At 37.0% G+C, this 10,294-nt stretch overlaps 1 protein-coding gene and 1 long non-coding RNA gene across 5 annotated transcripts in view; one reads left to right on the top strand and one right to left on the bottom strand.

Moving 5' to 3' along the window:
* LOC107755524 (glycerol-3-phosphate acyltransferase 1, mitochondrial-like) overlaps positions 1 to 10,294 on the top strand; it is a 25,129-nt gene that overhangs the window by 9,154 nt on the left and 5,681 nt on the right. For all 4 annotated transcript variants that reach the window (XM_016572338.1, XM_016572341.1, XM_016572339.1 and 1 more), the window contains 10 exons: positions 914 to 1,013; positions 1,283 to 1,419; positions 1,537 to 1,636; positions 3,188 to 3,400; positions 4,177 to 4,290; positions 4,379 to 4,464; positions 4,580 to 4,695; positions 7,094 to 7,164; positions 7,273 to 7,537; positions 8,956 to 9,104. In XM_016572338.1, coding sequence (XP_016427824.1) covers positions 914 to 1,013; positions 1,283 to 1,419; positions 1,537 to 1,636; positions 3,188 to 3,400; positions 4,177 to 4,290; positions 4,379 to 4,464; positions 4,580 to 4,695; positions 7,094 to 7,164; positions 7,273 to 7,537; positions 8,956 to 9,104 — 1,351 coding nt within the window. The remainder of the gene's footprint in view (positions 1 to 913; positions 1,014 to 1,282; positions 1,420 to 1,536; positions 1,637 to 3,187; positions 3,401 to 4,176; positions 4,291 to 4,378; positions 4,465 to 4,579; positions 4,696 to 7,093; positions 7,165 to 7,272; positions 7,538 to 8,955; positions 9,105 to 10,294) is intronic.
* LOC107755525 (uncharacterized) overlaps positions 1 to 10,294 on the bottom strand; it is a 13,166-nt gene that overhangs the window by 914 nt on the left and 1,958 nt on the right. The gene's annotated exons all lie outside the window — the stretch shown is intronic.

Raw genomic sequence — 10,294 nt, 5'->3', positions numbered from 1 at the left:
TTTGGAGTGTATCGCTTTAAATGCAAATGAGCTGCATATTCCTGCCCCATCTCCAGAAGAGGGCGTCACGTATACGTCTCTCTTCATTGCATATCTACAGCAATAAACAGCCGGTAGAAGCAACATAACTGAGAGCGAGAGAACCGGTGTTCAGCCGTACATATGGGAAGTCAAATGCACTGAAAGTGGAACGAAACAGCGCGATGTTCCAGAGCTCGCGCCGTGCTGATCTGTCATCAGCACGGATCAATTGACTGAGCTGCACTATGAACGGCGCAAACTAATCTCACAAGTGCGCCGCTGATCAGTTAAAAAAATACTTAATGTACGCACACAAATACGGTTAAAACACTAAGCACTATAACAACATGACATTCACAAAGGAGTCTGGAGTGATAAACGTATTTAGATAGATTTTGAGGCGCATTACCTTGAAAAATGAAAGTAAACCACTGCGTCCTCAGCAGCTCACATGTTGGGAGAAAATGAGAACTGTTATGTTCATTCTTAGATGCAAACACAGAGCATTGGGATTGCTTGCAAGATGTTGACGTTACAGCTGCTCGAGTGCGGAGAATATGGAGGACAGCGTACAACCGCTGAGGGCGGAAACTAGCAATGCAGAGCTGTCAATCAACCCCCGTAGCCCCGCCCCTACGCAATGTGACGTCACACTGCGTGAGAATCAAAACGGCAGGCCTAGTGAGACTGATTTGGTTTAAAGGGGATTAAAAAATGAGGAGTGGGTGGATTTTTATCATTGTAGGGTGGTTGTGTTCACACACTGCCAACACACATTTATGTCCAAACCCCATGTAAAAGTGGATTTTGCATAATAGGTGCCCTTCAAATAATACAGATTTGTATATTAGAAACAAATCCTAGATCTTCTCTTTCTCTTCGTCTCTTTTAGATTAACAGGATGGGTGTTGTTGAAATTGTTTAATGGATTCTTCTGGAGCATTCAGATCCATAAAGGTCAGCTGGAGATGGTGAAGAAAGCTGCATCTGAGGTCAGACATCTACATCCCGCCCAATATGGGCATTTCTTCTTATCTACACTACCACACATATTGTAACTACTCCCAAAACAGCCACAGATAAAACCAACAGTTGACAAACTCACTTATTACAAGAAGATATACAAATAAACAGTTCATTAACAAGCAATGTCTATCCACCACCTTTTTTATGTATATTTAATGTAATATAATGTGTGGACAATTACAGGTGTAAAGAGTTATCTTGAAGTATAACAAACATTTTATTGTGTGTCTTCCAGTACAATGTTCCCCTGGTCTTCCTGCCTGTTCACAAGTCCCACATAGACTACCTGCTCATCACCTTCATCCTGTTCTGTCACAACATCAAAGCCCCTCACATCGCAGCCGGCAACAACCTTAACATCCCCATCTTAAGGTACAAAGTCATGATGATCTTGTCATTATTTTTTTAAAGATATATAGTATTTCGACAATAGACAGGCAAACTGATATTTGAATATAACACTGGTATGTATACGTTGTACTTCCTCAGCACTCTAATACGGAAACTCGGAGGATTTTTTATTCGTCGTAAACTGGATGAGACTTCAGATGGGAAGAAGGATGTGTTATACAGATCACTGTTACATGCAGTAAGTCCACAGAGATTTCAGATCAACATGTTTGTATAGTGGTGTTACGTTTTAAAGTTTCAAAGCAGATTTACAGGAAGTTGTACCTTAACATCCTAAAGCCCACGGTGAAAACATGGCAAGGAAACTACCGAAGATTTTAGGTAGTGAAGGGAAAAAACCTTCAGGGGAACCAACTCCTCCGCTCTTACTAGAAGTGCACATACATTACTGTTCAAAAGTTTTGGGTCAAACCTTTGGTACTTGCTCTCTATTTCAGAGAAAATGGCTTGGAGTTTCAGTTTGGCTACTTTGCAAATAAAAAAAAGTGTGCATGTAGTAACTGCGTGTGGTAGGATTAGGGCTGCCCCCTAATAGTCGACCAGAAGACCTTAGTCGATCAAAATTTCACTTAATCGCAGAAAAAAAGATTCCACAGGAAGTGGCGAAGTCATGCAGTTCGTGACGGACAGATTATTAACAGCTGGTCTGTGTGGTAATTACAGTACATTGGTCAGGACACGCAAACTTTCATTACGATCATTAACCTAAAATGTGGCTTATCATCTGAAACATGTAAGTAGCAGCAACATTACATAGCTGCTCCCTCTAACATGAACCTAGAAAAATGTGCGCTATTCAAGTGTTTATGCAGAGTGTGGAAGCTGAACATTTTTGAATTCCATCATTTTTGCTCATAGAGATAAGAGTAATACATCTTTCAAATCTGTAAAAGGTCTACTTTCATTTGTGTGCACTCACAACAAACATAACAAAACGTTGTGCTTTGTAAAATAATAAAAGCAAAGAGGGTGCGCTTTCTGCCATCTAGGTCTCTGTGAACTTGGAGTGCATCAAAAAAAAACATTTAACCATAACTCTGTTTGCCTTACAGATATGAAAAATATATCTATAGAAAATGTCTACTTTTAAAATAACTAATTCAAATGGAAAATAAATACTTTAAGATTATGTAATCTGTATGAAATGTGCACGTCCACTGCAGAAAATACAGAAAACACGTATCAATGGATTATTATAAAGTTAAGGCAGTCGTCTTGCTGTTTTTTTTCCTGACACATTCATAATCATTATTTCTGACGGTGTACTTTATGCGTGCGCTTGAGCGCTGATAGGCTATAGGCAATTAAAGGCTCATTAATTATATTTATCCTGTTTATTAATATAAACGTGCGTTTAGTTGACTAATCGCTTAAAATGAACGTCTACTAGTCGACCAGAAAAATCTTTAGTCGATGGGCAGCCCTAGGTAGGATATTATCTTGTGAGCGACAGGAAACTGGAGCAGCTGTAATATGGTCTGTTGTAGTGCTTTTGTTAAAGTGACATGGTGATTGTCATTGCAGAGACTGTAGAGAGGCTTGTGATTAGAGGTGGCTGTCACAGGAAGCTGATGGATTACTCCTGCATTATTCATGCTGTCTCCTGTTGAGCACCACATTACCACAATGGGCTGCTTTAATTACAGGGAATTTGCAAAGGGAGGGTCATGGATCTTAAGGATTGTAATATTCGTGGTGGGTTATTCTTCTGTTTCCCTCTCAATTTCAGTACACGGAAGAGTTGTTGCGGCAGCAGCAGTTTTTGGAGGTGTATTTAGAGGGCACACGCTCTCGCAGCGGGAAGCCGTCTCCAGCACGTGCGGGCATGCTCTCAATCGTGGTTGACGTACTCTGTGTCAACAGCATCCCTGATGTTCTGATCGTGCCTGTAGGCATCTCTTATGACCGCATTATAGAGGGAAACTACAACAGCGAGCAGCTGGTATGTGGGGATATCCAACAGGAAGTTGATATTAAGTTCACTCATATTGTCACTCAAAGTTTCTTGAATCAAAAACAGACACTCTGACCCGTAGAATTATATATTATATTATATTATATTATATTATATAGAATTGTATATTATATAAAAAAAATGTTTTGTGTTCCATAAAAGATTAGTTGATGGCAGTTTTTTATTTATTTTTTTTTCTCTCCAATTTTTATGTAACTAACTTTTTGTGTTCCATAAAAGATTATGGTGTTTTTATTTTAGCGTGATTTTTATTTATTTATTTATTTTTTAATCCTTTGCAACTTTACAGATCTTCTTTATGCACCAAGAGCTTGTAACACTCCAAAGAGAAAGGAAAAATTGAAATCGCATCATATGACCCCTTTAATTATATAAAGACTATATTAAAAAAATATATATTTTATGGAACATGGAACACGCACAGGTTTTTTTAACAAACCATTAAATACGACTTTTGCCCTTAATAACCTTCTAATTGGCTGTTTATTAATAGTTAGTAATGTAGTTGTTAAGTTTAGGTATTGGGTAGGATTAGGGATGTAGAATATGGTCATGCATGCAGAATATGGCTTTATAAGTACTAATAAACAGTCAATATGTAATAATAGGCATGCTAATAAGCATCTAGTTAATAGTGAGAATGGGTCCCTATACTAAAGTGTTACCATGTATTTTTTTTATTATTCTATTCAAATTCTATCATCGGTCTTTGCTTAATGTTCCCGCTGTTCTCCTCACTTCAGGGCAAACCTAAGAAGAATGAGAGTCTATGGGGAATTGCCTGTGGCGTGTTCAGGATGCTCCGGAAGAATTACGGCTGTGTGCGTGTGGATTTCACACAGCCTTTCTCCCTTAAGGTCAGAGGAGCTCATCTGATCTCAGATTGGCTGAATACATAGCGGATCTCTCCCCTGATGCCTGGATCTTTCTTCTCCATTTCTTTAGGAATACCTAGACACACAGCGCAGTCGCCATCTCCAGACCTCTCTCACACTGGAGCAGATCCTTCTCCCCACCATCGTCGCTGCACAGTATGGCCTTTAGACTGCCAGCAACCAACATAATCATGTGGACTGCTGTTTATTGGTATGTAGAAAGATGTGTGTGGCTAATGGGATTATGTTCAATTATGTTTTTTCTTTGCAGACCTGATCAGGCTGTTTTTAATGGAGAAGATGAGGATCATCTGAATTCTAGAGACCTGTCAGATGAGCCCTGGAGGAGGCAGGTCATCGCTAACCTGGCCAAGCACGTTCTCTTCAGTAAGGGCACTTAAAAGGCCATGATACATGAATAGTTTCTTAGGCAGTGGGTGATTTTTGAAGCATTGACGGTGGTGGATTGGGTAAAATCGCTGTTTATGTGGGGTCAGCAATTGTAAAATGAAAAATGGCAGTGCTGCTCATCTCTCACCTGTCTGGAAAACTTGCTTGTATATCATGGCCTACAGAATCACTGACATACAAACTAAAAATCTGAATACATGGGCTCATTGTTCAGATCAAATAGATGCAAAAAGAGTCTTTCTAACATCATAATTGCCAAAGAAAACCAAAGCCTCTTATCAAACAACTAGTGAGTGAATTTAACAAAGCTTTACAAGAACATGTCTGAATTTAATATTTCACAAAATAGATATAAGAAAATCACATTTTAGGACCTGTTAGCATTTTTATGAAAATCAATGTACATTTTCCCCACATTTTTTTTCTCATTATTCTCAATGATTCCTGTTATATTCTCATTACTGTAATGCAGTAATGAGAATCAATATGTCAGACACTTAAAAAAATATATACAGCAAAATGTATAAATACAATTTAAATATGTTGTTTTGTTGCGTTACCTTTATTAAAATACTGTGTTAAAATATAATACCATTTATTTAATCATCGTATTTTCATTATTGGTCATGGAATTTTCTTTAATTGTCTTTGCAAAAAAAAAAAATATATATATATACATACTGTACATATATACACCGCGTGCATAATTATTAGGCACGTTGATATTCTGATGATATTTTTTTCCCAAGTACATTTTACCAATTCCAAACCATATCCATCTTAATAACTACTATTTATTTTGTATTTAATCATTTATAAGTGATATATAATTGTCCATGAAGGCTGGAAGTGAAAACTCCTTATGTTCAGGTGTGCAGAATTATTTGGCATGTTTTCTTTTACAGATAAAATGAGCCAAAAAAGAGATTTAACTCAAACTTAAAGTCAAAAATTATTAAATCCCCATGAGAAATATTGAAAACTAATGCAATACAGAAATTGCAAAGTTAAGATGTGACCATTGGACAGCAAAATGCTCATTGGGTCAGCGGGGTCAGAAAAAAGCAGGTTGAGAAGAAAAGACACGTGTTAACTGCAAAATAATTAAGAATTAATGTGAAGAATTAGAACTGCAAACTTGAGTTTCCAGAAGTACAGGTGTCATTTTCTCAGAGACTTTGCTTGGGTAAAAAATCTTAATAAATTACCCTCACTTAATAAGAATAACATGCTGAAGTATTGTGAAATACATTAAGACTGATTATTTATAGGCTTTATGGACATATAAGGACCAGCATCACATCCTCTTGTACCACTGTTTGAAGAATTTATCTTCCAGAATCTGCCAGTAAGTTTTAGGAGCTTACAAACCTCTTTTTTGGCTCATTTTTTTGGCTCATTTTATCTGTAAAAGAAAACATGCCTAATAATTCGGCACACCTGAATATAAGGAGTTTTTCCACTTCCAGTCTTCATGGACAATTATATATCACTTATAAATGATTAAATACAAAATCAATAGTAGTTATTAAGATTGATGTGGTTTGGAATTGGTAAAATGTGCTTGGAAAAAAATATAATCAGAATATCAACGTGCCTAATAATTATGTACGTGGCGTGTGTGTATATATATATATAATTAGTGCTGTCAAACGATTAATCGCATCCAAAATAAGTTTTTATTTACATAATATATCTGTGTGTACTGTGTATTTATTATGTATATATAAATACACATACATACAGGATATATTTTGAAAATATTTACATGTCTATATTTCATATAATTTATATTATATATAAATATACTTAATATATAAACACAGCATATTTATCTGAAATAAATACATGCATGTGTGTGTATTTATATATACATATTAAATATACACAGTACAAATATGGTGAAATATGCTTCAGACACGTTCTTTCTATCCATAGCTGACAGTTTATGTAGGTTACTTCTGGTCACAGTCTTTACCATGGTGATGTGTTGCTTTTGGCCAGTCACTTTCCTCAGTTTTTGAATGCCCTGTTGTTGCTACTTTTTTGAGAACAGGAGGTCAGAGGATCGGCAATCTGAGGTGGAATTGCAGCTTTTGAATGTTTAATATAGACACTGTCATGAACCCGGTTTTCAGCTCCAAAGTCACCCTGTTTTTCTTCATACAGCATATTTCAGATACTTTCAGATGTTTTTAGGCTCACAGACAATGTCATGGAGTTTGTAGATCATGCAGTTATGAATTTAAATAGTGTTCTTTCATTTCCCTTCATCAGAGAATTTAAGGGTGAAGTGTACAATTTCTATGGAAATTAGAAAAATGAGGACCGTTTGAGAGACAGGATTTATTATTGCCTTCTGTGTTTTCTATAGCCGCCAGCAAGTCATCAGCAATAATGTCCACTCATATCGTGGCCTGTCTCCTCCTGTATCGGCACAGACAGGTAAGTACCATCCTCACTTCCTATGCAGCACACATCATGGCAACCCTTCTTTCTTCGGTCCATTTTATTGGTTTATAATCATTGTAACAAACGTTTGTGATGGGACAGGGTGTACTGCTGTCTAAACTGGTGGAGGATTTCTTCAATATGAAGGAAGAGATCTTGTCACGGGACTTCGACCTGGGTTTTTCTGGGAACTCAGAGGACGTGGTCATGCATGCGCTCAGCCTTCTGGGAAACTGTGTGAATGTCACCAGCACCAACAGAAACACAGAGTTCATCATCGCCCCTAGCAACACTGTACCTGCACTCTTTGAGCTCAGTTTCTACAGCAACGGCCTTTTCCATGTCTTCATTGCTGATGCCATTATAGGTATAAGATCTAAGATCCCACAAGTCGTAATTTTAAATATCTTTATAACTAATTTATATATGTATGTTTGTATTTGAAATGTCAATTCAGTTCTGTCTAAAAATATTGTTTCACTGGTATTGGTTTTAGCAACTGAGGTTTTATTATTAAGACCCTAGTACACATACGCGCTAGGAGTGGGAGATATGACCAAAATCTTATGTCACTATATGAGTAATAATTGTATTTCATGGTAACAATATATCTCACTATATTGTTATTTTTGCTTTAAATAAGGCTTTTATGATATCAAATTTTTGATACCATAGAAATTTCATAATTCTTGTCATCTGTGTCAATATCACAAAAAAAATTTATACTAGCCTAAATAAAAAAAAAATAAAAAAAACCTCAAGCTCACTTAAGACAAGTAAACAGTCAACGATTAAATAAGAATAAGAAACTGATTACAAGCAATATGACAAAAAACTACAGTAGAACAAATAAATAAGAAATGCTACATATATTGTATAAAGTAAGCAAATATTCAAAAACACTGCATATTCTTCACTGTGTAAATTTACATTTACATTTAGTCATTTAGCAGACGCTTTTATCCAAAGCGACTTACAAATGAGGACAATAAAAGCAGTCAAAACTAACAAAAGAGCAACAGTATATAAGTGCAAATGACAAGTCTCGGTTAGCCTAACGCAGTACACGTAGCAAGGTGTGTGTGTATATATATATATATATATATATATAATTAAATATATATTTCTTCTTTTTAAAGTTGCAAAAGTGATTTAGTCAAGAGCTGTGAGAGATTTTCTCTCTTTTGTTGTTTGATGAACATGAATGAAACAGCGGGAATATTAGACTGCTGTCAATTTAAGAGCTGCCCGGATCCATTATACAGTTACACGTTTTCTTTCTTAGTTGTTTGCTTTCACTTAAGACCTAAATTACTGTGTTTACGAGGATACTTGCAAAGACGGGCACTTTGACACATACAAGTGTGTATTTAACCATTCAAGTGGTAAAAAAGAACTCCATATGCCCGCGCTCTATGGGCTCCGTCTTCAAGTGCACGTGCTTCTCTGACAGTGCTCAGAAACAGTCTCTCAGACATTGTGCATATAACAAAATGAGTTCTGTTTTGCTGCTGATTGCATTTCAACGGCTTAAAATCACTTGTTTTTAAACCGCAAAAATCTTCTCTACTAGTTAATCTTGTCTACTGGTATATCGCCGACCCCTAATACACACACACACACATTGGATGCATAAAGAATTTTACAAAGACTGATTACTGTTACTGATTACATATTTCTTGTCAAAAATTGTACTTGGTAATGTAATCTGTAATGTAATCTGAACTATTTAAGAATGACAATCTCTACGTGTACTGTAACTGTATGCATATGTATGTGTGTTAGCTTGCAGCGCGCTGGCCCTGCTGAGAGAGCAATCTGCAACTTCAGTGAGTGAGCAGAATTCTTCATCCACGCTGCTCAGCCAGGAGAGACTGATCCGCAGAGCTGCAGGCCTCTCCCACTTTCTGTCCAATGAGGTGGCAGTAGCGCTGGTATGCCCTCACACCACTGTCACTTAAGTAGCACCACCATCTAGTGGTTGATTATAGTGTCAAGCAAAACTTGCTGACTTGCAACTTTTGAATCAACATGGATCAACATTAAAAATGACAATTGTAGCAATCCCTTGGATTCGAGAGCCTCGACTGATGTGTTCGGTTCCCTTAAATTCACCACGACAAAGCGATGTATTCAAACAGCATCTTTATTCCGTACACTTTGAAGCGACTCACAACTCCCCACAGCACAGTGAAAACTATTAACACATACAAATGACAAAATTCATAATTCAAGCAGACTCATAAACATGTTGAATTGCATAAAATAAGCATCAAAATGTTTACATTGCACAACAAAACATGCATTCATACATGTATTACAATCAACATACCTCGCTACGCTCACCAAGGAATGCAAATCAAATATGATAATCCTTTCGTCATCATCGGACACGTGTCAAGTTCACTTCAAAATGATGCAAAGTATAAAATCCACATTAAAACAATGGCTACGTTTACATGCAACCAAATAACCCGTTTGTAATTGGATTGATGGCTCAATCGAACTGAAAAGCCTTCATGTAAACACGTTAATCGATACGACTGAGCCCGATCGGAATTAAATTTCGATCGGATTGAAGGGGGTGGTTTATTCCTTTTCTAATACGATTAAGAGTGTATGTAAACACTCAATCGGATTGAACCCCGAAACTGAAAGCACTGCGCATGTGCAATGACGCAGAAATAGCGTAATGACGTATGACGCGCAGAACGAGCGGTTCTTCCTTTTGAATAAAGTGTTGTATAAATGCGTGTCCTGTCATTATAAAACTCTCCTTTCACTCGGCAACTGTGAAGTGGAGCAGGACAACCTCCCACCAGTCCTTGTTTTGGATTCTCATCCACAGGCAACCCGTTTTGGGAGCGGGGAGGGGCATTTTTACTGTGTGATAAATATGAGCAGCACGGCACAGCGGTTTATATGTAATATGTATCCATGTATGGATAAATATACATATAAACCGCTGTGCGGTGCTGTAGGAGAGTGGTTATTATGTGCAAACAGTGAGAAACTCTATATTTGTGCAGTGTGCGCATGTCAAAAAAAATTAATTCCGATTTGAAGCTTGTGACATATAAACACGCACATCAACCCGATCACTTTATTTAGCGTTCATGTAAAC

This window comes from Sinocyclocheilus rhinocerous, unplaced genomic scaffold, assembly GCF_001515625.1.
Source record: "Sinocyclocheilus rhinocerous isolate Xijiao unplaced genomic scaffold, SAMN03320098_v1.1 scaffold140, whole genome shotgun sequence".
In the NCBI taxonomy this organism is placed as follows: Eukaryota; Metazoa; Chordata; class Actinopteri; order Cypriniformes; family Cyprinidae; genus Sinocyclocheilus; species Sinocyclocheilus rhinocerous.
This window is presented reverse-complemented; position numbering and strand designations above follow the sequence as displayed.